Raw genomic sequence first — 26,088 nt, forward strand, 5'->3', positions numbered from 1 at the left:
ACAGACTGTGAGGACCACAGAGTTCAGGTAGTGTTTGGTTTATTAGTGTGTCACAGTGACAGGAACCTCCAGAGTAGGAAGAGGAGTCTCCTGCGATAAACTTTTTCTTGCCATTCCCTTCCCCTGGGACTCAGGATGTTCCTCTTCTCCTCCTTCCAGGCCTTTCCTTGGCCCTTGGCATGCTAGGATGTGGCCAGGAACCAAAAACAGATCTTTTCCCCAGTACTAGCTGTGTGCTGCACTCATGGCAGGTGAGAAGCTATACACAGGTATCCAACTTAGGCACCAAGATTACCAGTTTCACAGGGCTGAATCCTGGCTGTCTGGTAAACCAGTGGTGCTTCACTGCCCCAGGGTGGTTGGCCACTCTTCTGGATATTTTCCTATGTGGCTACTGCCACCATTCAGGATGGCTCCCCACATTTGGAACGGCCACTATGTATTCTATGAACCAACAAGGCTTCCTCCTCAGAACAGTGCCCGGGCAATCTTCCTCCCTGTGGCCTTGATCCTGGGAAAGGAACCCCCTCCTCCCTCGCTTGGGGGGGTTCCCGAGGCAGAAGGGCCACTGGCGAGGCCCACTGTAGCACTGGAGGGCCGCCGCCGCTGCCGCAGAAGGAAATCGTGTGAGGCTCCATCCATAGCGTAGAAGACGTTGGCCGAGGCAGGGATGGTCAGCTCTGAAGGTTCAGAGAAAGCTGTCAGGCACAGTCATTCTCGCACAACCCCTGGATGTGGCAGCATTCCCACCAGCGGGCACCACTCTCCTCCCGAGTCTGCCTTCCCTCCTGGCCCCTGACCTCGCTCCCCTGGGAGCAGCTGCACTAGCTCGTACTCCGAAGCTACCGCAGAATCACGATTGTTTTTCTTAAGGACACGACTGATGACACTTGGAGCCTTGTCCTGACTTGTCACCTGGCAGGACAGCAGACCAAAAGAGCAATTAATTGCAATGATGGCCTTGCATCCTTCCAACCCTCGCCAGTGATCCCACCCAGAGAAGGCTGCTGCTGCTGCTTAGTTGGCAAGTCGTGTCCAACTCTTTACGATCCCGTGGACTGTACCCTGTCAGGCTCCTCTGTCCCTGGGATTCTCCAGGCAAGAATACTGGAGTGGGTTGCCATGTCCTTCTCCACAGAGAATGCTGCCCTTGTCCAAACTTTTGAGTTACCAGGGAAACCCAACATGGTGGTTCCCTGTACCCCATGGGCCAGCCCATGTGGTTGCCGGGCTGTTCCCTCTGGGGAAACCACTGTTGGTTCTGAAAATCTCAGAGGACACCCAGAGTTCAAAGTGCAGCAGCTAATACAGAGTAACTTTCAAAATAAAACACGGCTGCTAAAACCAAAGGTCTATTAAAACTAAAATCACCCTCCCGTTTGGCTGTGGACACCTGAGACACCATCTCCACCCCCGCCTCCCGAGCCACAGCTCTCACCAAGACGCTTTTATAGACACTGCCGTCTTCCCCCAGCTCCATCTGGACTCGGATGATGCGGCAATCAGAGGTCCCTGGTCCAGGCGCCCCTCCCCCACACCCAGGCCCCCTGGAGGCCCCTTCTGCACCCCCACTGAGCGGGGAACCACAGGAGGCTGAGCGGCGGTGACCTCGAGAAGGCCGCGGGGAGGAAGCTGGGGGAGAGAGGTGACTGGGGTCAGCTGGACTCTGCAGGGCTGGGGTGCTTTCCAGGGCGGAGTCCAGAGATGAAACAGATGGCCACTTCATGTGCTGGGGACCAACAACACGGAACTGGCATGAAGGCAGGGAAGCCAAGGGAGAAAGAGTCACAAAGTCAGTCTATGTAAAGATCAGAGGCCAGGAGTGGAGCTCACCTGGGCCAGCCGGGTCAGCAGCGGGGCAGGGGTTCCAGGCACCTCCTCTGCCCCCACACTGGGCCGGTCCCAGGAGACAAGGGGGGTGGGACCCCCAACAGAACCCAGCACCCTGGAGTGGCAGGAGATTGGGAGGGTCAGAGGGAGAAGGACAAGTCCCCAAGAGACTGCCCTCCAACCACTGACTCCCTCACTCTGTCCACTGCGAGATGACCAGTGTTGGCCGAAGCACCCGTGGGGCAGGCGGGTCACCGCTCCCAGGCGTCTCCACCTCACAGGACACACGATGGCTGGGGAGGGGGCAACGGGCAGAAGTCAGGACGTGACACACTGACCCCCACATTCAGCCCGTGCCCTGAAGTCCCAGCCGCACCCAGCCAGCCACCTCTGTGCCTCTGTCAGTGGCCGGAGCCCCTGTAGCCACCGCTGGATATCGGGGTCAGGTCGGAGGTCATAGCCACGACATTCATTCTGGAGCCGCCGCAGCTCAGAAAGGACAGCAAACTCCTAGGAAGGAGGCCACAGGCTGCAGGAGGCCCAATCCAGAGAGCCCTGACTTCGCCCTCCTCTCCCCTTCCCGGCCACAGATGGCGGGCATCTGGACAAGTGCTCTCCTCACCTTCCTCCGCTTGTCAAAATTGATGTATCCATTCTGCAAGGGGAAGGGGGTGGGGTGAGGGTCCCGACCCCGCCACACAGAGCACATTCCCTCTCCCCACACGCACGCATCACTGGCCTGTGACTCCTCTGGCCCCCGCTCCTCCCCCTCTCGTGCATCACACCCTCAGCCCGCTACCTCACCCTTTACATTGAACATCACAGGTAGAAATTGTGGCCAATTTACAGAGAAGAAAACTAGAGATCAGAAAAGGAACTCGCCCAAGATCCCAGCTTTGGTTTATCTTATCAAACTTTGTGTGCATATGCTTACACCTCAGGCGTGCTCTGAGCACTCGCCAAACATTAATTCACTTAACCCTCATAATAAAGGGCTGATGTAGATACTGTCACTAGTTTCCCACTTACAGATCACTGAGGCACAAGAAGGTTAAGCAGATTTGCCAAAATAACAGTCCTGGCCCTACTGCTTCTGCCTTGCAGCCCCCTCTGGAAGGTGGCCTGTCTGACCCCGAGGTCTCTTCATTCCATCACCATAATGCACGCGCACACACTACTTACCTCCAGCTCATCCTTAGAGGCTGCGTCCAGCATTACGAGGTCTTTTAAGAAGGTGCCAAGGTATGGGACCACACCCTGAGGTCAGAAGTCAGAGAGTCAGTCACCCCTGCCACTAATCCCAGGGCTCCCCCTCCCTCTGTGCTTCCCTAGCCTGTCGCCCCAGAACAAGTTTAACTCCCCTCCCCCTGCTGTGCCCCCCTCCCCAACCCCAGCGCCTCCACCCCCAGTGGTCACTCACCCCACCCCGGGAGGCAGACCTTGGGGACTTCTTAGAATTTGGCTCCAGAGAGGGCTGCAGCTTCACCTCCTGATGGTGACAGAACAAGGTGACATGGGGGTGGGGGGCGGAGCTGGTGGGAATGCCAGGGAAGGGGGCCTCACCTGCAGGAGGAGCTCCCGGCTCTGCGAATAGTTATCCTCCTCAGAGAAAATCTGGCAGAGGCTGGAGAAGACTCTGAGGCTGTCCCTGGGGGGTGGGGGGCAGTGGCCTTGAGGAGGGGCCTAGCTCAGCTCCCCTCTCCCAGCCCTGACTCCCCTCCAGGGCCCCGTCCTCCCCACCTGCTTGCTTCCCCCCAGGCTGCCCGAAGCCTGTGGATGGGGCTGGATTGCAGGGCTGAGACCACAGCATACACTGAAGAGAAATTTCGAAGCAGACGGCACTCCTGTGGGGTCACAGACAGAGATCACAGCTATGGGACCTCTTTCCACACCTTGATCCCCAACAGAGCCAGGCCTCTCTCTTACCTCTGCCACGCGGATCCACTTCTCCAAGAGCCGGGCCCTCTGGGGAGGACGAAGTGGCCGTACGGTCACCTCTCCAAGCCCTTCTCCGGTTGAGGTAGCACCCAGGACAGAGCTGACCACTGCCCCTGCCACCTTGTTGAACTGTGTGACAGTCGCCCGGACAGATGGGCAGAGGTGAGAATGTCCCGGCCGGTCTCTGTGACCCCACAGGCCCCCCAGGCACTGAGAGGGGACCAGATTGAGAAACAGCTCCTGCAGGGCAGAGGTTAAAGTTCATAGTCAAGTGAGGTCAGCCTTCCAATGTCAGGGGTGTGAGGATCTCAGGTGGCCAAGGAACCAGAGGGGCATGGGATTTGAAGGGCAACAATCAAGGGGAAACAGGGAAAGGTCAAAATTGGATGGACAGAGGAGGCTGGGAGCTGGACTAGTAAGGACTGGAAGCAAGGTAAGGATGTGGAGTTAGGGACAGGTTAGTAAGGGGGCAGGAGTCATGGGGTCAGAGGTCAGGGTCTCACCGCATCTAGCAGGGTCAGCTGTTCGGCCAAGTGGTCAGCGAGGTACACCAGGACATCCGTGGGGTCAGCAGGGGGATCGCCGGGGAGGGCCAGGGGCTTAGGAAGTTCGGGGGTCTGGGGGTCCACCCGGGACCGGAGGTTGCGGATGAGGTCAGCGCCGCCCTCCCCAATACCCTCCCCTGCTGCATACCCTGTCCGAAGAAAGAAGCTCTCAAGCCGGTCAAGCTGACCCTTGACCTCAGAGCCAAAATCCTCAGGGTGAGAGGCCAACCAGGTTGACAGTACAGAGATGGCTACCCTGGGAGAAGGGGAATTCACCGGGGATTAGATGTCAGGCTACTGCTTGGCCGGAGAAAACTGCGAGGTCAAGAATCAGAGGTCACTTACCCTTTTGTCCTCTCTAGCTCATCAGCAGGATGAGATTCAAGAGCTTCCAGCCTGGGGAAGGGAAGAGATTCTATGGGTCCATGTTTTCCAAAACCCTAGCAGTTTTGACTATTTGGGTGGGATGTTCTGGCTTTAGAAAGTCAAGACATGTCAATGACCCTTGGTCCCTTATTAGCCTAACCTGTCAGCCATAAGCCCTAGCAGTGCAGGCGTGGAGGTGAAGGCCCGGTGAGTGGCCAGGAAGGCTGCTGTGAAGGTCATGTCAGTCCCTGATGTACGGGTGTCCAGCAGGTATCTGACCAGGGCCTCCAGGGTGCCAGCTCGGAGTTTCCGGGAAGAACGTGGAGGAGGCCTTGGGGCCTGGGGGAGACAGAGCGCCAGCCACTGACCCTTTTTTCAGATCTCCCCGGCTAGATCTCTGGGAGAAATCCCAGACCTAGGAGATGATTTAGCCTCATTGAATTAGGATTCAGAGAGGGGAAATGGCTCGAACTAAGTCACACAGCTGAGTCCAGTCTTCAAACCTCCAACCTAGTATTCTGGCCAGAAAGTCAGCAGGAGGCAGGGGAACTGGGAGGTGGTAGGTCAGAGGTGAGACGTCAGTTATAATCTCACCAAGGGATCAAGAGGCTGATACTGGCGACTTGTGACTGTAAAGGTAGCACCATCCTCCTCCTCCTCCCAGACAGACACAGGGGCCTGGAGGAGCAAGGAAGGGGAGGTCAGATGGTTCCACACCACACCCCACTGCCCAAGCCTCAGCCCCAGGCCCTGCTCCTCCCTCTGTGCCCCTCACCTGTTGCGGAGGGGGACAGTACCAGCGTGTTCGAGGGGTGGGGGGGGCTGGTGACCCCAGGTCTTCCCCACTGGGGCCCAGACAGCCCCCCCCCAAGCCGCCTCAGGGCCCGGTGGAGTCTAAGGGGTTGCAGTGGGGAGTTGGATGGAATGCAGGAACCCTGAGCCTTGTGACCGCTGCAGCCCCTCCCCCCCAGAGCTGAACCCTCGAACAGCCAAGACTCAAGGTGCAAAGGCAGGAGGAGGGGGAAGCAAGAGAGGCAGAAAGCCTGAGGCAGAGACCTTGAGAAGCTGAAACCTCAGTCACGGGCACAACCGCATGCTCCGCCCTCCCCCGCAGGAACTAGCCAAGCCCAAAGAGTAGGTCCCCTTAGACCCCTTTCCCCGGGTCCCTCCTCAGCTCTGGAGACCCCCCTCAGGGCGGAGGCGCCGATCCCAATACAGGAAGGAGAAGGGGAAGTGGGGATGGTGTGTGTGTGTTGGAGGTGGGGGGGTGGTTTAGACTCACAGTCATGTGACCCCGGCCGCTCCCCCAACCGATCCCGAAAAACCAGCCCTGCTAGTCACCCAGTCAGTCCTCACCCAGACTCTGGACATGAGCGTCCAAAGCCTCGGGGCCCCAAATCCAACTTTCGGCCCCTCCTGGGGCCCGAATCCTACTCCTGCCACCGCCATTAGCCCCGGAGAGAAGCAGGTGACCACCAGCCACTAGGGCCGGGACGGCCCTCGACGGCCCCGAGAGCCTCGGCTCCCCGCCTCGGCCCAGTCCCAGGCGGCGGAGCGGGGAGGGGTCATGAAATCGAAGGGTTCCCTCCCCAGTCCCGGAGTCGGAGGAGCGGGTTACTGTGGAAACAAACCCCTCCCCGCCAAACAGACACCCGGAGGGAGACAGGGACCTGGACTCCACGCCCGGAGGGACGGGCCACTCGGCACGGGCGGAGAGGGCCCGCGACCCGCAGGCCAGCCAGCCACAGGCGCCGGGCGGGAGCGGGGCAGGCTCCTGAGGCCCTGTGCCGCACAGAACCTCGGAAACGCCGGGGCTCCCCGCGGGGGCACAGGGGCCGACTCCGGCGAGAGGCGCGGCAGGGGCGGAGGCAGGAAGAGCCGCAGGGACAGACGCGCAGGGGGAGAGTCTCCGGGACACACGCCGCCTCACCTCGTCGTCGTCGTCGTCGTCCTCCTCCTCCTGCCCCCCGCCCCCGCCCCGGCCACCGGGGCCCCCACCCTCTTCGGGGTCTCGACTCCGGAAGCTGCTCAGCACGACTCCCCCGGGGGGGCTCGTGTCCCACAGCAGCCGCAGGGGCCGCGGGAGCATGGCCGGCTGCAGGAGTCAGCGGGGTCGGGCCATGGGGGCGCCTGAGGAGACAGGAGCGGGGAGGGCGGTCAGGGGGCGCGGGGCCCCAGAAGGTAGGCTCCAGGCAGCCGCCGGGGAGCCCCGCGGGGAGGGGCACCCGGGGCCTGGCGTTGCGTGGACGGGGGTCAGGAGCACGGGCTCGGGCGGGGTTACCGGGGGCTCTGGCTCTGACCTGCTCAGGACGGGTGGGGGCAGCGCGGCTCCCGAGTCGCAGTTCCCGTCGGTCTCCGGTCCCCGATCGCGTCCCAGGACCGAGCCCGTCCCCGGCTTTTCCGCACCCCCTTGTACGCCCCCCCCCCCGCCCCGCCAGACTCCCGGGCCCTCCCGCCCTTTCCGCTCCCCCCCGACGTCCGCCCGCTCCGAGAGCAGGAGCCAAAAAGGGAAGGAAGTGAGGACAGGAGCCAGGGCCGCGGACTTAGAGGAGCGCCGGACGCTCGGGGGCCGGGGCCCGGGAGCCTGGGTCTCCAGCCCGACTGTCCTCGGGGAGCCTGGAGCCCACGTTGCCCTGCGCTGAGTGGGGACCGGGATTCCCGTTTCCAGCCCCCGGGGGAGGACGAGAGCCGAGTCTGACATTCCGCTCCTCGCACACCGCGAGGCTAAAACTCCCCCGGGGAGCGTGTCAGGCGGGGACGGGTCGTTTCTCCGGGCCGCGGGGGCTCCACTCCGCCCCAACCCACGCGTGTAGCGGGGCAAACAAAATCCGCTCCGGGTTTTCCGGGGAGCCCGGGGCTCCCACCCGCTCGGGAGGGGGCGGGGCAGGAAGCCGCCACTTCCGGTCCCAGAGCGGGCGCCGGGGGTTGTTTCCGGCGCCTAGGCCGGCCCCTCCGCTGCCTTGGTCACCCGCGAGTGTCCGCGGCCTCAGAGCACGCTGTCGGCCGCGAGTGGCGCCCGGCTTCAGCCCCTTCCAAAGGGGCATCGGGTGCCGCCAAAGCCTTAGAGGCAGAGCCGTGGGAAGGAACCACGCGTGAGTGGAAGTGTCACAGCGCCTGGAAAGAGGGTCCCTGAGGTAGAACTGAGACATCCCTTTGAAAACACTAGAACGAGTTTATTCCCACACGATTAACCCGCACCCTGCGTCCGTCGGGCCGACCGTCCTGGCCCTCGAAGGCCCCCCTCAGCCGAGCCGCTGCTTCCTTCTTCCAGTAGTTTATTTGATCCAGCACGTTTTTTAATCTTTCAAATTGAGCGCCCTCCAGCGGGCCCTGTGCAGGCGCGGAAGACACAGCAGGGAAAGGACAGGGTCTTCCCAGCCTTCGAGGAGTCAACAGTACGGGCAGGGAGGCAGGCTTTTAACAACGACTCGCACAATCACTTAAATACAACCGTGGTGAACCGCACCAGAGGGACACGCGGCGGTCTGAGGGGGCGAGGCTGACCTGGTCTGTAGCCCAGGCAGAGAGAACAACGCTCTGGGACCCAGAGGGAGTGGGAGGCCATTGGAGAAAAGGATCAGCTTTAGGATCGGGAGGGCGGGAGAGCACTAAGTGGGCTTGAAAAGGTAAGCAGGGGCTGGAGCGCAGGGATGCACTGAGTAAGGGCAGGAAAGAATGGATTTGGCCTCTAGAGCATCGGTTCCTGTCCCAGAGGTCCCTGAGACGTCTATTTCAAGGGCTACGTGAGGTTTAGCCTATTTTTATAACAGTCCTAAACTGTTACTTGCCTTTTCACTCCTGTTCACTAAAAAACCTACACTGGCATTTTCCTGAAGCTACATGATGGGTAGTGACACATCTAATGGAACGTGTGCTTGTGTCTTCCTGTGTATTGTTCTCAGTTTTGAATGCTAGTACGTAAATATCTGTGGCTTATAATCTACATAAGTGAAAGCTTTATAGAGTCCTTAATAATTTTTAAGAGGTCCTGAGACCAAAAATTTTGAGAACTGCTGCTCTAGAGTCCTAAGGAGGTGAATGCCTTGTGTCTTTTCAGAAAGCATTCCAGTGGCTCAGTGGAGAGAGACTGGAGGGAGCAGGAACAGAGGGCATACAGTTTTGGGGAGTTATTACAGTAGTTTAGACCAGAGAGGATGGTGGCTTCCCCAGGATGGTGGTGAGTTGGCCTCACTCTGTTTTCTGGAAGAGAAATAAAAAGGAGGTGAGGAATTCAGGGTTTTAGAAAGCAGGGTGAAGTGCTCATGGTCAATCCAGAGACAAGTGAATGTCATGAGCACAGAGGCAGCAGCAGAAAGAGGCAAACCTTTTCTGTGTATTTTAAGCCTGGCAGATGCTGCACCAAGTGCTTTTGATCCTGCATCTTTCAAAGGAAATGCCCTATCTCCTTAAATCCTTCCAACAGCCCCCTGAGGCTCTGCTGACCAGTACGGTAGCCACCACTCACCTGTGTCTGTTAAGCATTTGAAATGTGGCTAGTCCAAACTGAGATTTAATATAAACCACTGTTTTTGAAGACTTAGGATGGAGAAAACACTATAATTTCTTATACTGATGACATGTTGCCATGCCAACATTTTGGATATCTTTTACCTTTTTAATGCAGTCCCTAGACTATATATTTAACTTTACATATGTGCCTTGTGTTATATTTCTATAGGACATCACTGCCTAAGTCATTCCGCCCACCCCCTTACACCCAAGGAAACAGGTGTAGCCTGTTTGAGGTGGCAGGATTTAATGCAGGTCTGTGTGAATTCCAAGGCTGGATTCTGCCCACCAGGCCAGCAGCCTCCCTCTTGGGTGAGGAGTTGGGGAAAGGGGATAAAATGAGAAGGGAAAAATAAAGGAAAGTGGAGTGTTGTTACCTTTTCCGTTGAATTCTGTGTGGCCAGGAGGTAGGCAGCTGTGGAGAGAGATTGAGGAGAGATGAGATGGGGGAGCAGTAGGGCAGAGGGATGAGTGTCAGACTTCTTTGGGAGGAGGCAGATAATGTCTTGCCTCTCAAGCGTCCCAGTTTGGGTGGGGCTCACACTCACCAGCCCAGCTCAGTGCCTTGAGGAGCCCAAGGAGGAGAAAGGCAGACAGGAAGAGGCCGATGCCATCCTCCAGAGAGGGCCCAGAGAGACCTGGCAGGCAGAAGGGGCAAGAGAGTGAGTCTGAAGTTCCCAGGCACATCCCCCACCCCCTCCCCATTTCTCCGCCCTCCAGGCTCTTACCAGCCACCTGCAGGGTGACTTCAGCGCTGCGCCCCAGGGCAGGCAGGCTGGGGTGGTGGACCCGGCAGGCATAGCGGGCCCCATGCTGCTCACTGGTGACCGGGGGCGGCTGCAGGTGTGCGGAGAGGCTCACAGAACCATCTGAGTGATGTCTCAGGGCCGAGAGCCACCTCTGGCCCTCAGCCTTCTGAAAGCGACCCTCTGGGCCACCCCGAAGCTCCCACTCCACCTCCAGGCCCTGGGAGGGGTAGAAGTGGGACACAAGGCAGAGCAGCTCTGGGGGTGCTTCCCCAGGAGCAGCCCATACAAGAGGCGCTGGTGTCAGGGCCACCTTGGGGGGTTCTGGGGAGAGAGGAAGAAAGAAGCATGGAGAATTAATCTACATAGTCCTCCCTCAGGGACCCTCTGTGCACCCTCTGGCTTCCCCAGTACTGAGAGGGGTTTAGGGTTTTCCTCCCAGGTTGGGGAACCCACCATCTCCCCATTGGTGTTTCGCAGGAATCTCCATGCCATGTCCCCAGCCTCAGGGACCCCTTCTCCTTCAGATTTGGGAACCTCCATCCCAAAGCCCCTTAGATCCCTAGGAACCCTTTACCCATTGCCCCTCTGACTCCCAGGGACCTGTCTATCTCCCTGTATTCACCCAGCACCCTTTTCTCTACTATCCTTCTCCCATCATGGAGTCCCCACAATCCTAGTGACCATCCTCTACCATGAGAATCCCCATCCCCTCACTCACTCTGTACAGCAAGCTCCAGGGTGATCTGCCCTTGCAGATATGGCAGGTGAACAGTGGCCAGATAGGTACCCTCCTGGGAGGGCTGAACTGCAGGCAGCCAGAAGGTCCCATTTCCGGTCCATGGCCCCCAGGGCTCATCGTCATCCCAAGCAGCAAATGCCACTGACCCCTCTTGGGCAGCTGGCACCTGCCCATTCAGTCCAGGAGTCACAGCTAGCAGCAGGTGCCCCTTACCCAGGTGCTGGCGTCGCCACTCCAGCCCAAAGGGAGGGGGACCTGGGACCAGAGAAGTAGCAGCCTTGGGGGTGAGGGGCACGTAGGCAAAGCTCAAGTCCAGCAAGGCATCTTGTCCCATTCGGATGCGAGGGGTGGGTGTGTGAGTGAAGACAGTTAGGACAGCTGGGGATGGTGGGGAGGGATGGGTAGGGAGGGGAAGAGAAAGAGAAAAAATAGAGAAACTGGGTTATGGGGAATGGGTTATGTGGAGGACTTAACTCTTAATTTACCCACCCCTCCAAGGACACTTCCTTGGACACTCACCATCTCCCAGCCCTCCCTGCAAATCCCCTTTGCCCAGGGACTGTGTGGGACCCACTGTGACTCAGAGTGAGCAGAGAGGTCTTGAGGTGAATAAGGGCAGCCTTTAAAGGCTGCTCTGAACACACAGCCCATACTGCAGCAGCCCTGGGGATGGAGGGATCTGAGGGTACTTGTGACACAACCTGAACCAGCCCACCAGTCTCCACATCCACCCTTGAAGAGCCAGGCCTTTCTTGGTTTGCTGGTGAAGACAGTGATGACACAACTGTCAATCCTATGGTGCTATACAGAGTATTTACTGACTCTGGAAGGTTTTGGCTTTAGACTAAAGCTGAACACAGACCTCTGGGCTCTGCTGAGGCAAGTATAGGCTGGTTAAGTGCCTGGAGCCTGATTGCCCTGATCAATCCCAACTCGGCAGCTGTTATATGGCCTTGGGCCAGTTAGTTTACTCTTCAGTTTCCTATTCTCCTAAATAAGGATAATGATGATGCTGCTAACACCCATCCCAAGGAGTAGTAGTAGTGAAGGTTAAGTCAATTAATATCTGCTACTGATCTGGATCACAAACACAACTATACATAAAAGCTGCTTAGAATAGTGCCTGGAACACAGTATGTCTACAAAAGTGTTTGCTGTAATTACAGCCAGTCATCTGCCAGACAGACATAAAATGTCCCAACTCAGCAGCATCTCTAGAACATCCCCTGGCCCAGCTCCAGTGCCTGTCCTCCCTGCCTTAAATAATCACCACCAGCCCCCAGACACTAAAGGCAAGCACTTGCAATCCCTAAGATTTCTTCTAATTCATTCATTCGACTAATATTGATTGAGCACCTAGGATGTTCAAAGTTGATGAGAGTGGTGAACAAGACAGGCAGCCCCCTGTCTTCAAACTGCAGTCTAATAAGAAAGACAGATTGCCAAATATAACATGCTATGTGCCATCCCCACCAGACCCTAATTCTGTCTCCCAGATCGATGTTACCTTTGTTTCTGACTCAAGTGCTCATCGATACACATTTGGACAGTTACAGCAGCCTCCTCTCAGATCTTGCTCTCCTCCATCTCATCCCCCACACTATAACCAAATAACGTGGCTGCAAGTCTGACCCAAGCACTTGCCTGTTTAAAAATCCCAGTTACCTAGGAAGCTAGCAGCTAAAAGCAGAGGCTGGAGCTCGATGGCCCTGGTTCAATCCCTAGCCTTGCTCCTTACAAGTTGTGTGTCAATAGACAAGTTACCTAACTGCTCTCTCATATTTCTTCATCTGTAACATGGGTATAACATCAATACCTAGTTCTTATGGTTGTTCAGAGGAATAAGATTATGCCTATAAAGTGCTTAGAACAGGAACTGGTGTATAGAAAATGCTTAGCTGTTACTATTTTCATTACCGTCATCATCATGGTGAAGGATTTGCAGGGTATCTTGGAAAAATGACTTAATCTCTATTTTTCCCATTAGTCCAATGACTGATCCTTGTCTACCTTTTGTAGGAATCAAGTAAAATAATAGGCTTTTGGAAGAATGGCACACACACACACACACACGAAACTTCTGATGATTCACTATCACTTATAAACCTCAGCTTTCAAGGAACTTGGTAATCTAGCCCCAGCCTACCTTTCCGGACTTCTCTTGCACCCTAAGAACCAGCCACGGAGAAGCCCTTTCTATGACCAGTAGAAAATCTGTTGTCACTGGGCTTTTCTTCGCTTTGTTCAACTGCCAGAAATATCTGGGTCTTCCAAGTGGAAGTAATTTTTTTTTTTCCTCTTGTGATTATTTTTGTTTTTTGGCTGTGCCACTTGGCTTGCAGAATCTTAGTTCTACAACCAAAGAATGAACCAGAGCCCTTGGCAGTGAAAGCGTAGCAGAGTCCTAACCACTAGACCACCAGGGAATTCCCTACTTTTATGTAACTTTTAATCCTAGCTTCTAAGGCCTACAAAGTTATAACAGTGCTCTTTAATATGAGTTATTGAAGCAATTTTAGACCTGCATTCCACAACCTGGACTCTGTAAAAATATAAATGTAAACACAGCAGGGCCAGAACCTGTTGGTAAGGAAATTTCTACTGTTTCACAGTTTGTATTATATAGGTCTATGCTTTTCTGTTAAAAGTGAACGATAACAACTATTATAGGGTATTACTGAAAAAATTTAAACCCAAATCTAATCAAGCCTCAAGCTCTAACTATCAATGTATAGGAAACATGGAGGGAAGAGGAACACAGGAGATGACAGGATGAGGAAACAGTTGGTCAAATATAGAATATGGGAACATCTACAGAACAAACGACAAGTCAATAGCATTTAAAGGGATGCAGCGATTGCATTTAAAGGGATGCAGCGATTACAATAAGAGAGATTTAAGAGATAAAACTGCTATGGACTGGATGTTTGCGGCTCTGCCTTCCCCAACCCCCAATTCATATGTTGAAGCCCTAACCTGCAATGTGACTGTATTTGGAGATAGGGAGTTGGAGGAGGTGATACAAGTTAATGAGGTCATAGGTAAGCCCTAATCTGACAGAGCTGGTGCCCTTATAAGAAGAGAAAGAAATAGCAAAGCTCTCTCTCTCTTCCCTCCCTGTGAGGACACAGCCAGAAGGCAGCCATCTGTAACCACAAGGGGAGAGTTCTCACCAGACATCAGCCATGTTAGCACACTGATCTTGGACCTCTAGCCTCCAGAACCGTGAGAAAATAAATTCCTGTTGTTTAAGCCCCCCAATCTACAATATTTTGTGATGGCAGCCCAAGCAGATTCAACAACCAAAGACAAAATATAGACAGCTTTTTGATCCTGATTCAAACAAATCAATTGTAAAATAGCATCACTGAGACAACTGGGGAAAATTTAGTATGGTCCAGGAATTAAATCATATTAATGAATTATTATTTGTTTTGTTAGGTATGTTAATGCTACTGTGTGTAGGGGGGATGTTAAAGTCCTTATGTAATAGAGATGTTTACTGAAGTACTTATAAGTAAAATAATATGATGGGATATACTTAAAAACACTTCCAAAAAGAATAGAAGATTAGAGGAAGATGGGTATAACAATTTGGTAGGGCTTCCCTGGTGATCCAGCGGTTAAGAACCCCCTTTACAGTGCAGGGAACACAGGTTCAATCCCTGGTCCAGGAAGATCCTGCATGCCTTGGAGTAACTACACCCCTGTGCCATAGCTACTGCTGAGTCTGCACTGTACAGCCCGTGCTCTGCAACAAGAGAAACGGCCACAATGAGAAGCCCTCACACTGCAGCTGAAGAAAGCCCACACCCAGCAGCGAAGACCCAGCACAGCCAAAAATAATAAAGAAATAAGATGTTATTCCCATTAAAAACTTTGGTACATGTAATAACTATACAAGTAGGGATATGGTGTATGGTGGGTTCATTTTCCTCTCCTACTTTGGTGTATCACTGAAACTTTCTATAATAATTTTAAAACAATGAAGAGAAATGCTATACACACAAAGTATATTAAGAAAGTATATTTGTCAACAAACATTTTAGAGTATTTAATAACTTATTTGGTAAGCAATAAAGTATAAATAAATCCACACTAGCAAAAGTATTGATCTGTGACCCTGGAAAGAGCCTATTTTAAATTTTACATTTAAAAAAAACCTTTCATTTTCTTAAATCCCTACTCAAGCAAGAATGTTTGAAAAGGAAGACTGAGCACGGGCAATGAGTTTTCACCCCCAGTGGTAGGTGAGCTGCAATAACGTTCTCACCTGGTCATGCCCTTGGCTCCCTATCCTCACTTCTTTTAGGGCTCAAGTCACTTTTTACTCTACAATTATCCCATGACAAATCTGATGAGAACGTTTCTGAGAGTAGACTCTACATCTGATCACCTCTGTGACCCTTAAAAGTGTTCAAGGCCACCCCAGAGATTCTGATTTAATTCACCTAGAGTGAAATTTTTAAGGATTCTTATTTGCAGACCGAACTGAGAACTACAGGGCCCTAATTTATTCTTGGTGATAATAAACATTTATTAAATCAGTGAATAAATTAACAAAGTGTCTCCCTTGATTGTCACAACAACAGGAAGGCAGATGGGAAATACCATCCACATTTTACAGTTGGAAAAGCAGATTCAGAGAAAAAGGGACATTCTTACCCTACCTCGTGAAACCAACAGCCTTGGAAATATTCCTGCCCACTAGAGACAACTGCCGTCCCCACAAGGAGCAGTTTGCCTCTGTCCTTGCCCTGGGCAAGGTCTGGGGACAAAGAATGGAGGTGGAAGCAGAGGTGAAGATTCGTCGTGGGTGCTGAGTTCCATGGGTGATTCAGTGAGAATGTCAGGGAGAAGGTACTGGAGAAGGCAGGGTGTAGGGCTCAGTAGGGGTTGACCAGTAGGTCAGGCTGTATCCTTTCCATAAAATTACACAACGTTTAAGAATTGCCAAGGACTCTGTTCCCATCACCCTCCAGGGAAGAACTCCAAGAAACCCAAATCCAGGTCCCATCTTCCCCACTTTTGCTATATCCGCCCACTCCCTGCGCCCAAGACCCGAAAAGTGCCCAAGCCCTGGGCCTGGAACCGGGTTACACAATGCGGCAAGTGGTCCTTGCAGCCGGAACCACCAGATCCCCCGCCGCTTCCCTTCCATGCACTCAAGCCCACCATTCAGTGACCACAGAGTCAAACGCATCATCACTAGCCCTAAGAGGAGGCTGTCAGGGGAGGTTAACGCGCTTGAGCGCAAGAGCCTGTGCTTTGCTGATTGCTGCAGTGCCGGATGTGGGCGCGGGTGGGGCGTGAAGGCAGTTTTTTTTTTTTTTTTTTAAACAGGGTGAACAGCAAAGGTGGGGGCGCCTAGCAAGATCTCTGAGGAAAGGAGCAAAAGTTCCTGTTTCTGAGACCCTCCCAAGCCCCTCGCCTAGCGAGGTGCTTAAGGTCTGCTGCTGCTGCTAAGTCGCTTCAGTCGTGTCCGACTCTGTGCGACCCCATAGACGGCAGCCCCCCAGGCTCCTCTGTCCACGCAATTCTCTAAAAGCAAGAATACTGGAGTGGGTTGCCATTTCTTTCTCCATTCTTAAGGTCAGGTGTCCGGAACCCCCACCTTTCTCCAAAACCCCGCCCCAAACCGCATTTTATTTTAGATTAGGTTGGGACTAGATGAAGTGGTAAAGACATTTTAACTTTAACTGAACTGCCTTGATTTACAAATAAAGAAACAGAGACCCGACTGGGGAAGTGACTCGCTCAAGTCCGCAGAGCGAGTTAACGGCTGATCTGGACCTTTACAATCTACCCAGTAATCTCCCATTCCCCTCGGTAGCTACCTGTTGCCATGGTGATGAGAGCAGGCTCCGGCAGAGGCTCCGACTGTGGTCGAAGGAGGCTGGAGAGGCTGAGGAACGGGCTAGACATGCTGACCATGAGCCAAGTCCCGTCCAGAGCCCGCGGGCAGCTCTGCTCCGGGGTCAAGCCGCTGAGCCATTTGGCCGAGGCTGGGAGCGGGACGTAGAGGCTCATCTCGCAGCGTGGCGCGGGGGCGTCCCGGGGATACCGCCTGAAGGCGGCCTGAAGGGCGCCCGCGGGGTCTGTGAACGCAGAGACAGGAGCTGCAGGCGCAGAGTCTCCGCCGGGAAAGAAGGGGGGAGGGCAGCGTCCAGGGACTTTCAAAGGTGCAGACTAGCTGGTCGTGAGAGACTGAGAGGGCGGATCCCCACTTTACAGCTGGGGGAAACTGAGGCCCGAGGTCACTGAGACCCAAAGGGCTGGGGGGTTTCAGGGAAGGCAACAGGGTTGGGAGCGAGTCCGGGATTACTCACCGTGAACTTTGAGGTAGCGCTCTGGGGCGAGGTCCGGTCGAGGAGGTGGGCTCTCCGCGCCCTGGCGCAGCAGCAGGGCAGCGGGTTTCTTGGCCAACTTGCCCCCGCCCGCATCCTCCACAAACCAGCACTCAATCACTGCGGATCTGGCCGAGACAGTGACCGCCAAGCCTGGGGAGAGGGGCGCGAGTGAAGGCACGGCCCCAAACTCAGGTGACCCGACCTCCCCCATCCCCGGACGTGGCGGGGCTCACCTCCCACCGTTCCCTGTGCAAGGAGTCACGGGGGTCGCTCACCCAAAGCCACAGCGAGGAGCAGGGACAGGCGCTTCATGGCGCTCGGTTTCTCAGCTCCGAAGCCGCCTCTTCCTCCTTTCACTTTCACTTTCCTCCAAACGCCAGCAGGTGGGGCGGAGGAAATCCCCTCTCAGGCTAGGGGAAAGCTACTGGGAGGCAGGTTCTCTCCCCGCCTTCCCCCTCCCCTGCGCCGGGCAGGGGTCCCGGAACATCCTCTCCAGTTGAGGAGTTCCGGTCTGGGGACCTCAGCCCCGCCCAGCCCTCCTGGACCACCCAGCGCCGCAGAGGCCGGGAGCCTTCCCACACCCGAGGCGTCCCCGCCTGTCCCCCCCTCAACCCCGAATCCACTTCCCTGAGAACCATTACTCCACCTTCCCCGACCTGTGCCGGGTCCCAAGCAGACACATCGGGGTTGTCGGGAAGCCAAATGAAATGACCAATAAATATTTTAATCACTGTTTAGAAAAAATAAGATTTAAAATAAAAACGTGTACTCCTTGTCTCCATTCCCCCCTCTCCCCAGGGAGAATTGAGTTGGGGGACACCCAAAGTGGGGGAGGAGAGATTAGGGTAGAAATAAAGGGCACATCCTTTTGGGGGGCAGGCTATATTCTAGGACAAGGGTGGGGCTCTAAGGCCTGGTCCCTACAACTACACAAACACAGACTTCAGGTACAGACTACAACCACCTGACCCTTGACCCAGTGACTCCTGGATGCTCAACAAGCCCCCACACCCCCACCCCCACCCCCACCCCACGTGCGCCCTACTCGGGAGCTGGGGCTTCTGTGCACCCATCTGCAGGGAAGGAAGGGCTGAGTTACAGGGTTACTTTGGGGAGGAGGGGCTGAGGAGTGGAATGGGGTAGCCCATGGTGCGACGCGGTTCCCCCTCCAGGATATATATATACACAAGTCCACAGAGACAGGAAGACAGTGTGTTGGGAGATCACCTAGGGTCCACAGTGCCCCAGACTGGTGATCCCTAATCTCTCTTCCCGGAAAGCTACCCCGGCGGGCCGCCCCTTCAGTTTGCTCCGCCGCCCCCACTGAAGCCCATTTCCACCTTGTGGACACTGAGCGGGGACCAGACGCATCGGCTGGACGGGGGCGTGGCCCCACTCGCCTCATCGCCGCTGCCCCCGCCGCCGCCGCCGCCGGGGGACTCTCTCTTGGGCTGCAAGGCCGGTCCGCTGGGCCCGCCCCCGGGGCCCGGCCCAGCCCCGCCCCCGCCGCCTAAGTGGTGTCGGCGCTCACAGTGTCCCCGGTGGCGCATAAAGCTGTCTCGCCACATGAACTTCTTGGCGCAGACACTGCACTCGTAGGGCTTGAGACCCGTGTGCGTCTTCATGTGCTCCGTCAGGTGATGCTTCATCTTGAACTTCTTGTTGCACACGGGGCAGTCAAAAGGCCGCAGGTTGAGGTGCATGTTCACGTGACGATCTCGCATGCTCTTGTGGGAGAAGGCTTTCCCGCAGTGGCACAGAAAGATCTTATTTCCATCCCCACTGCCTGTCCCTCCAGGGGTCCCGCCGCTACCACCTGGCCCGCCCAGGGCCCCTGCCGATGTGCTCCCCAGGGTCACCGCCCCGTGTTCAGCTTGGTTCCCTGGCGGCTGTGAGGAGGAGGAGGAGGAGGATGAAGAGGATGGGAAGACTAGGATCTGGTTGCCCTGCATGTCCAGTGGGAGCAGGGGCCTTGGAGGGTGGGTGGGAGCATAGGATGATGGGGTTGGTCCCCCTGAATCATCAAGCCCTGCCCCAGGACCCCCACCTTCATAGGGACCAAAGTCATTGGAGGACTCACAGAAATTGACCTGCTCCTCTCCCTTGTCCGGAGGCTCAGACAGGGTCCGGACATCACTTATGCTAAGGGTAGCCTCAGGTCCTCCCCCGGCTGGAACCCCGGAGCCACCCCCCAGCTCTTCATCTTCATCATCCTCACAGGTCAACACCAAGTCTTCCTCCTCCTCATCCTCTTCAAGGTCTGGGTCTTGCGGAGCCAGGGGTGCCGATGCCGGGCAGTTTCCACCCCGCTTCACATATACCCAGTGTTTCTGTGGCACAATGCTGGGGGGTGCATAGGTGGGCCGGCGGAGCCCAGCCCCAGGGACCACCGCACCCCTCCCATCCCCACCGTCATCACACAGCTCATCTGCCTCCAGCAGCAGCTTGCCAGAGGTAGCACCCCCACTGCCAACCACAGGAGCAGGGAATACAGGGCCGCCCGTGCGGCGCTCCCCACTGCCCACTGCAGAAGCTGCAAAGGCCTCCTGGGAGGAAGATGAGAAATCAGTGGACTCCCGGGGGCTGAAGTAGTTGCTGCTGCTGGGGGATTGATTCTCACTGGCCCGGCTGGAGGCATGGGAGCGCACAGAGCTCACAGTGGCAGGGGCCACCGTGCCCCCACTCCCTGAGGGGACCCCAGCGCCAGGGATGGTGACCGACGTGGCTGCAGCAGTGGTGACGGTGGTGGCAGCGGCTGAGGCCCGGCCCTCTCGGAGGAGTTCAGTGCACTTATCTACGATGTGCCACATCTGGAGCACGGACCCCACCGTGAGGAAGTTAACAATGTCAGCAGCGGCCATGCTGAGGCGGCCAGTGTAAGCTGAAGCCAAGACAGTCTCAAAGGCTCCTGGGTCCATGACGCTGGGCAGCGAGATGGAAGTCATGCCCTTGAGTAGGACCTGGTCGTGGAAGTAAGGGGAAGAGGCAGCCAGGACAGCGCGATGAGCCCGGAACTCCCGTCCCTGCACCCGGATGGACACATCACAGAGCTGGCCCTGCAGCCGCTGCTGATTGAGAGACTCCAGGAGGGCACTGGTCACCTCTGGGAAGGACACATGCACCACCGCCGCTGCAGGCAGGGGCAGTGGTGGCGGGGCCAGTGACAGAGGCAGGGGGAGTGCTGCCCCGCTGGGAGACAGAGGAGATGGCTCCATGGTGTGGAGGGAAGGGTACCCCCCCCAGCCACAGGAACAAGGGAAGAAGAAGGGCGGCCGGGGGGGTCTCTGGAAAGAAAAAGAGAGACGAATGATAACATCTCATAATGAGACAGCCCTTTACAGTTTAAAAACACATTCACATTTATTATCTGGGCAACCCCCTACAAGGACACTATAAGGTAGGCACTCCTCTCAGCCCCATTTGACAGAGGAGGAAACTGAGGCTCAGAAAGATTAAGAGATTATCCAAGGTCACACCATTAAGTGGCAGCACCCACAAACGCAGGAGTCCTAACTCCAAATCCAGTGCTCTTTCTTTGGAGGTTAGAGAAATAAGGTACTCCTGGGGACTGGGGTGCCTCCCCTCCGAAATTCCCACTTGCCTGAGAGCCCGACTTAATAAAATTTACCTTACTGGGGTTTTGTACACTTTTCTTGGGTGGGGGGGACACGTCGGTTCTGGCATCGAAAACCATTTCCCTTTAGGCCATGCCCCTGGCTGGCCACGCCCCTTGCCCCCAGTTATCCCTAATCGCCCATCTCAAGACCCGCCCCGTGGCATTTTGGCTCCGCCCCTGAGTACCCCCGCCCACATAGGACCCCGCCCCCCTCTGCTCCGCCCCAAGCGGTACTTCGACCTCCTCTCCCACCCGGAAGGCGCCCCCCAACCCCGCGCGTCCCCGCTTACCGGGCCGCGCGCCCCCGGGCCCCCCCCGCCCCTCACTCGGCGGCCAGAGCTGCAGCCTGGGCCCCTCCCGCCGCCATCTTGCGCCGACTCCCTCCGCCCTCCGCCTCCGCTCCGCCTCCCGCCCCTCAGGCTTTAAAGGCACAGGCGGGCACCCCGCCCGAGCCGCTGGGCAATACTCTGCCGACTCGGCCACTTCCCCTTTAAAGAACGGCTGCTTCATTCCACCTTAAAGGTACCACGTCTCGTACGCCGCTAAGGACTCAGGACTCGGGTCTGCCGAAGCTCTCATTCCCCTTTAATTTGGTAAGCCTGCCTCTTCCTATTGGCGATGGGTCTAGGCCTTCGCTGCCTGGGCTCCGCCCCTGAACTGTGGCCATTAGCGCGTTTACGATGTCTAACCGCTCTGGTCGCCCAGCTTCTGACAGTCCTCCTGAAGCCCCGCCCCCCACCTCTGGTCCTGGATTGGCTAGATAACCTTGAGTCGGCCCCTGATTGGCTTTTTTACGGCTGCCGCTCGAAGTGGGAAAGAAAAGCGCATTCAGGAGGCTGAAGCACATTTTAGTGCTTTGCAGAGGGCAAGGAAGCCTGAGGATGAGAAAAACTCCGCAGGCGTGAGGCGTGAAGGCAGCTGGACAGGGCAGATCCAGGGCTGTCCCGGGGCAACGGCTAACCCTGAGCCAGAGAACAGCTGGTGCCAATCACCAGCTGGTGAGGGCGGGACAAGGAAAAGACAGGAATACAATAAGAAAAGAACTTTATTGTTTATTAATGTTTCCGTGTAAAACTTAAGCTTTGTTGCTGCTGTTGTTTTTAAAAAGAAACCATCAAAAGGCGATTAGCTCAGTCCATCCCTTCCTCAGTCATGTGCTTCCTACCATCCTCCAAATACCACCCCAAACATTTTGGGGGCAGGGAGGAGGGGGAGGGGGAGGCAGTTAATCAGAGTCTGAGAGCACGATGATCTCCTCGGGATCACACTGTGTGGCCACACTCATCTGCAGGGGAGTGAGAGACAGAGTCAGAAAGGTCTGGGACATAGTGGAGGAGAAGCCAAGGGAAGAACTTTATCAGAGATCAAAACTTAGGGTGCGAATAAAGAGAGAGGGAGGAAGTAATGGGTGCAACATTCAGATAGAGAACCCCAAATGAATAATGAAAGAGAATGAAGTTAGGAAACACAGCCACCCCTTCTTACCTTATAAGTACCAGGCTTGGAGGGTTGTGACTGGGGAGTGTGGGACAACAGGGTTGGAAATGGGCTAGAGAGGGAGCTGGTCACCAAGCCATGGCTAGGAGAGTCCACCCTTGTGGAGGAATCAGCAACTGGAGCCATAGAAGCCAAGGGGGAAGGCGGGCTGGGAAGGGTATGTGTCTTCTGCCCGTTCTTCTGCACTGCCCTTTGCATTTCCACATGGCTAGAGACAGAAACATACATGGGAGGAGGGGTGTGTGGAGCCTGAGGCTGGAGGGGGAGCGTACAGTTTTTCCCCTGACTCCTTTCTACAGTATTTCTCTCAGAAAGCCCCTTCAGTCCCTCCATGGCTTCCCTCTTTCTCCTTGTTGCTGTTACCTCTTTTCTAATGGCCCAGCTTCTGTTTGCTTCTCCTTCCGAGATTTCTTGCAGGGGGGACTGGAATCCCCCCAGGTGTGAGGAGAGACGCCTCCGTTGAAGGAAGTGGAGGTGACCATGGGGGCCCCATTCTCCAACACAGTGGTGAGGAGGTCCTCTGATTTCTTGGAAGAGGAAACGTCCCTCTCCTCAGGGGAAGGGGTCGTATCCAGGGGCAAGGCTTCAATCTCTAGCTCGAAGAGTTGAGACATAGGGCTCTCTTCCTCCAGGGGCAACTCCTCGAGGTGCTCTTCCCTGCTTTCAGCAGCTACACTGGAGGGGGCCGGGGGCTCTTGTGCCAGTGAAGATGGTGACTCTGTGAGTCTTTTGTTTTGCTGCTCCTCTGAAGACCCACTGTTCCCTTTATGGGGTTTCAGGTTCTTTTCAGTGGAGATCGGTAGTGGGGACATGGGGCTCTTATCTCCATCCTTCCCTGGAAAAAAAGAAAACAGCAGATTGGTAGCAAAAGAACTGGGGGCAAGAAAACTGCTGAGAGGACACTGAGAGTAAGAGGAAGAAGGAAAGGATCTCAAAGAGGGGTCTCGTGCCCCACAGAGTAGAGAGAACTGACACAGGAGAAGACTGCTTCCTTGACATACCTGCTTCCTCCTCCTCCTCCTCCTCCTCTTCATCGTCCCCCTGACCTTCCTTCATCTGTTCCAGATCCTCCTCTTCTTCAGAATCTGTGGCCTCATCTTCTTCCTCCTCATCGTCCTCTTCATCTTCCTCCTCTTCCTCTTCCTCCTCCTCTTCACTTTCCTCATCTTCTTCATCATTGATCTCAGCCTTGGAAGTGGTAGGACACTCCTGGGATGCCATCCCACTAGGGCCCTACAGAAGGCAAAGGAGCTTCCTGAAGGAATCTGTTGCCCCATTCTCAAAGGAATGCTTCCTGAATTCCTTCTGCACACACCATGATCAGTCACCCCAGACTCCCTCCTGGCCAGTGCAGGGGAAGGACAAGGTCTCTCCTTTCATACCTCACCAGAATCCAACGAGGATTTGGGGGTATCTTCAGAGTGGGAAGGGGTGGCCTGGGGGAGCCGGGCTCTTCTCTTTTGTCTTTCGCTCTCCTCACTCTTGTCTTGCATCATCGCGTACTTGGAGATGACCTCATCCAGACGGCTCATAGCCAAGCTTCGGTTCTCCCGCAGCCGCCGGGCCAGGACAGGATCTGACAGTGCGGGATCAATGCCTGTGTGGGAAGATATAAAGTCAGTGTAGTCACCCAGAACTCTAGAAGAAGGGACAAAAGAGATGCCCCCTCCACCACACACACCTGACGAACGAGGGTTACCGAGGAATCTCACTAATGCCTACCTGGCCTATAGTCATCTGTGAGGTGACAGCCAAAGTTGTAGATGAGATCCAGGTGGCGACGCTCCTGTAACCTGATGCCCACATCTCGGAAGGCATCCTGAGCCATGAGCTGGAGCTGCTGTCGGGGGAGGCCAAGGCTGTGCCGAGCAGCTGCCTTCTCTACAGCCCGCAGTACATCTCCATAGTCAGGGAAGGTATCAGGCCCTGGCTTGTTGATGAGCCGCTCAATGCGCCTGTTGACCTCTGGGTAGCGGGTACCACGGTAGGGGATGCGCTGCTCTATGACCCGGCCTGTCAGTGAAGAGCAGTCTTTCAGCTCACACAGCCGCCCAAAGAGACGGATCAGCTTACGCTTCAACCTTGCTTCCTGCAGGTAAGTGGAGTCTGGGTCATCTAATTCTGAGAGATCCAACTCCTTTTCTTGCAGCCGCCGGATCTCTGCCACATACAGTGCCAGCAGCTGTTCCAAGCGCTGGATCTGCCGCCGGGAACCACGGGTCCTTGGGGCCTCAGAGGCAGTGGTCTCAGCATTTGGGTCCGAGGAGGGGTCTGTGGGAGGGTTATTCCCAGAGGGCTCACTAGAGGTGGTGGCAGCAGGGGCCAGGTTTAGCTTCTTCTTGGCTGAGTGGGCCTTGAGAACCGTGCAGAGCTCATTAATGTAGACATAGAGCTTAGCTGGCCGGTTCTGGGCCCGAGAGAGGACACGAGACAGGATGTTGCAGAACTCCGCCGAGGCCAAAAACAGAGGGTGGGCCCGCTGCTGCCGGTTATAGAGGAATGGGACCACCTCAGGGTGGTCCGCCGTCTGCGTCTTACACAGTGCAAGGAACTGTGGGGAAGGGAGGGGAAAAAGATAAAAGGACAGGGTTGAGAGAAAGGTGAGGTGGGGTTAGCTGGGGAGAAAGGACAGGAGAGCCAGTCAGCCATCCCCCTCCCTGGGGCACGACAGTCTTCTCCCCTAAAGCTCACCTCTTCAAACAGCTTCTCATTCTCCAACTTGTAGCATTTCTTGCCGCCCGAACTACTGCTTCCTCCAGCCCCATGGGGCTGAGAGGAGCCAGGGGCTTCTGCCCTGGGTGAGGCCGGATTAGGGGGTGGGTGGGAGGGCCCTGGCTGAGCAGCTGCTTCATCTTCATCATCATCATCCAGCACGATGATGCTGTTAGCGGTGGCCATAGGGGATCAAATCCCCCGGAGGGAGGAAGTGTTGGGGGTTTCGTAATTCCTGCTGGAAGGGGATGGGGCCTCAGACAGAGCCCCTCCAGCATCGCCCCATCCCTTCATCTCACACGTTTCCCAGTCTTCTTGGGTTTCAAAAGCACCCAGCCATGCCCAACAGTGTCCTCGCTGCCTAGCTTCAGCAAGCATTAGTACTATATGTTTTTCTGGCCCTTTACTGTGGGAGTTCCAAACCTTCTGAAAACCTGAAGTCCCACCCCCAGCTCCACCCCCACGCCTATATCCGGTCTTTCAGTCTCCTTTTCCCACTATTTCTCAGACTTGGCAAGTTGAGTCCTCCTCTCAACCCCTGGACGACCTCTCACGCTGCACTCCAGATTTCCTTGACATCCCCTCGAACAGATACCACAGCCCCGTTGGCACCCCCGTTTTCCCTGTTCGCTCTCTCACACAGATAACCCCAACTCGGAGACCCTCTGAGAAGGAGGTTCCCTCCCAACAATCCATTCCCTTTTCTACTTAAATTATCTCTATATTCCACCCTCTGATGGGTCTCCTCAAACCGAAGCGTTAGGTTGAAGATATTTCACCTCAAGTCCCCTCCTTCTCACCCCACCCTATTTTCCCCATTCTCTCTCAGTGACCTGTAACCGACCGTGAGCTCCATGCTGGGCTCTCCCGATTCCTCTCAGATTCCAGCCCTGAGTCCAGTCCTTCCCCTAAAGGAGCTTCCCGCCAAGTCCCCCTCCCCCAGTTCAGCCCCTGGCCGCCCCACTCCCCTTCAGGGATAGGAAGGAAGATCCCACAGCCTGCCCCTGACTCAGCGCCCGGGACTCCCCAGTACCTCTCCCTCGGCATTCCTGCCCCCGCCTTCGCTCCCCACACCGTCCGGCCCCCACCTCAGAAACGGTCTCTCGAGGCGACTCTCTCCGCTGGTCTCAGAGCCTCGCATGGTTCCCTCCGTCTTCCTTCCCCCTCCCCCCGCAGGCCCCACTCCGTACCGGAAGTCGCGGAGTTTCCGCCCACACGCTCTGGGCGCGGCCATATT

At 55.8% G+C, this 26,088-nt stretch overlaps 4 protein-coding genes across 10 annotated transcripts; all 4 read right to left on the reverse strand.

Annotated features, from left to right (window-relative positions):
• Positions 1-22: 22 nt before the first annotated feature.
• Positions 23-7,405, reverse strand: RGL2 (ral guanine nucleotide dissociation stimulator like 2). Of its 4 annotated transcripts, XM_055406175.2 has the most exons (18): positions 6,980-7,391; positions 6,610-6,809; positions 5,274-5,357; positions 4,840-5,018; positions 4,659-4,709; positions 4,272-4,569; positions 3,757-4,008; positions 3,571-3,674; positions 3,394-3,478; positions 3,251-3,319; positions 3,013-3,087; positions 2,453-2,485; positions 2,219-2,340; positions 2,028-2,123; positions 1,834-1,945; positions 1,439-1,729; positions 801-915; positions 23-680 (listed from the first exon to the last, which is right to left on the reverse strand). In XM_055406175.2, exons 2-18 carry the CDS (start codon positions 6,766-6,768, stop codon positions 469-471), a joined length of 2,337 nt encoding a protein of 778 aa, XP_055262150.1. In that variant the 5' UTR covers positions 6,769-6,809; positions 6,980-7,391; the 3' UTR covers positions 23-468. The 4 variants fall into 4 exon arrangements, with proteins under 4 accessions (XP_055262150.1, XP_055262151.1, XP_088687555.1 ...); XM_055406176.2 differs by lacking the exons at positions 6,610-6,809; positions 6,980-7,391 and adding an exon at positions 6,036-6,318; XM_088831429.1 differs by lacking the exons at positions 6,610-6,809; positions 6,980-7,391 and adding an exon at positions 5,455-6,014.
• A 426-nt stretch (positions 7,406-7,831) lies between these two features.
• On the reverse strand, positions 7,832-17,579 carry TAPBP (TAP binding protein). Its single transcript, XM_055406179.2, has 8 exons — positions 17,302-17,579; positions 17,006-17,176; positions 16,514-16,774; positions 10,656-11,054; positions 9,917-10,258; positions 9,737-9,826; positions 9,566-9,603; positions 7,832-8,879 (listed from the first exon to the last, which is right to left on the reverse strand). Exons 1-8 carry the CDS (start codon positions 17,336-17,338, stop codon positions 8,868-8,870), a joined length of 1,350 nt encoding a protein of 449 aa, XP_055262154.2. The 5' UTR covers positions 17,339-17,579; the 3' UTR covers positions 7,832-8,867.
• Positions 17,580-17,729: 150 nt separating this feature from the next.
• ZBTB22 (zinc finger and BTB domain containing 22) lies at positions 17,730-21,021 on the reverse strand. 2 transcript variants are annotated; one of them, XM_088831430.1, is made up of 3 exons: positions 20,933-21,021; positions 18,367-20,310; positions 17,730-17,756 (listed from the first exon to the last, which is right to left on the reverse strand). In XM_088831430.1, the coding sequence occupies exons 2-3, from the start codon at positions 20,239-20,241 to the stop codon at positions 17,754-17,756; spliced, it is 1,878 nt and encodes a 625-aa protein (XP_088687556.1). In that variant the 5' UTR covers positions 20,242-20,310; positions 20,933-21,021; the 3' UTR covers positions 17,730-17,753. The 2 variants fall into 2 exon arrangements, with proteins under 2 accessions (XP_088687556.1, XP_055262153.2); XM_055406178.2 differs by having other exon boundaries at positions 17,730-20,310.
• Positions 21,022-21,669: 648 nt separating this feature from the next.
• Positions 21,670-26,034, reverse strand: DAXX (death domain associated protein). Of its 3 annotated transcripts, none has more exons than XM_055406880.2 (8): positions 25,940-26,034; positions 24,831-25,089; positions 23,862-24,690; positions 23,522-23,736; positions 23,141-23,372; positions 22,503-22,974; positions 22,128-22,347; positions 21,670-21,927 (listed from the first exon to the last, which is right to left on the reverse strand). In XM_055406880.2, the coding sequence occupies exons 2-8, from the start codon at positions 25,035-25,037 to the stop codon at positions 21,868-21,870; spliced, it is 2,235 nt and encodes a 744-aa protein (XP_055262855.2). In that variant the 5' UTR covers positions 25,038-25,089; positions 25,940-26,034; the 3' UTR covers positions 21,670-21,867. The 3 variants fall into 3 exon arrangements, with proteins under 3 accessions (XP_055262855.2, XP_055262856.2, XP_055262857.2); XM_055406881.2 differs by having other exon boundaries at positions 24,831-25,086; positions 25,940-26,024; XM_055406882.2 differs by lacking the exon at positions 25,940-26,034 and adding an exon at positions 25,885-25,904.
• Positions 26,035-26,088: the final 54 nt, after the last annotated feature.

This window comes from Moschus berezovskii, chromosome 23, assembly GCF_049115385.1.
Source record: "Moschus berezovskii isolate FMDL1 chromosome 23, NW_MosBer_1.0, whole genome shotgun sequence".
Taxonomy (NCBI): domain Eukaryota; kingdom Metazoa; phylum Chordata; class Mammalia; order Artiodactyla; family Moschidae; genus Moschus; species Moschus berezovskii.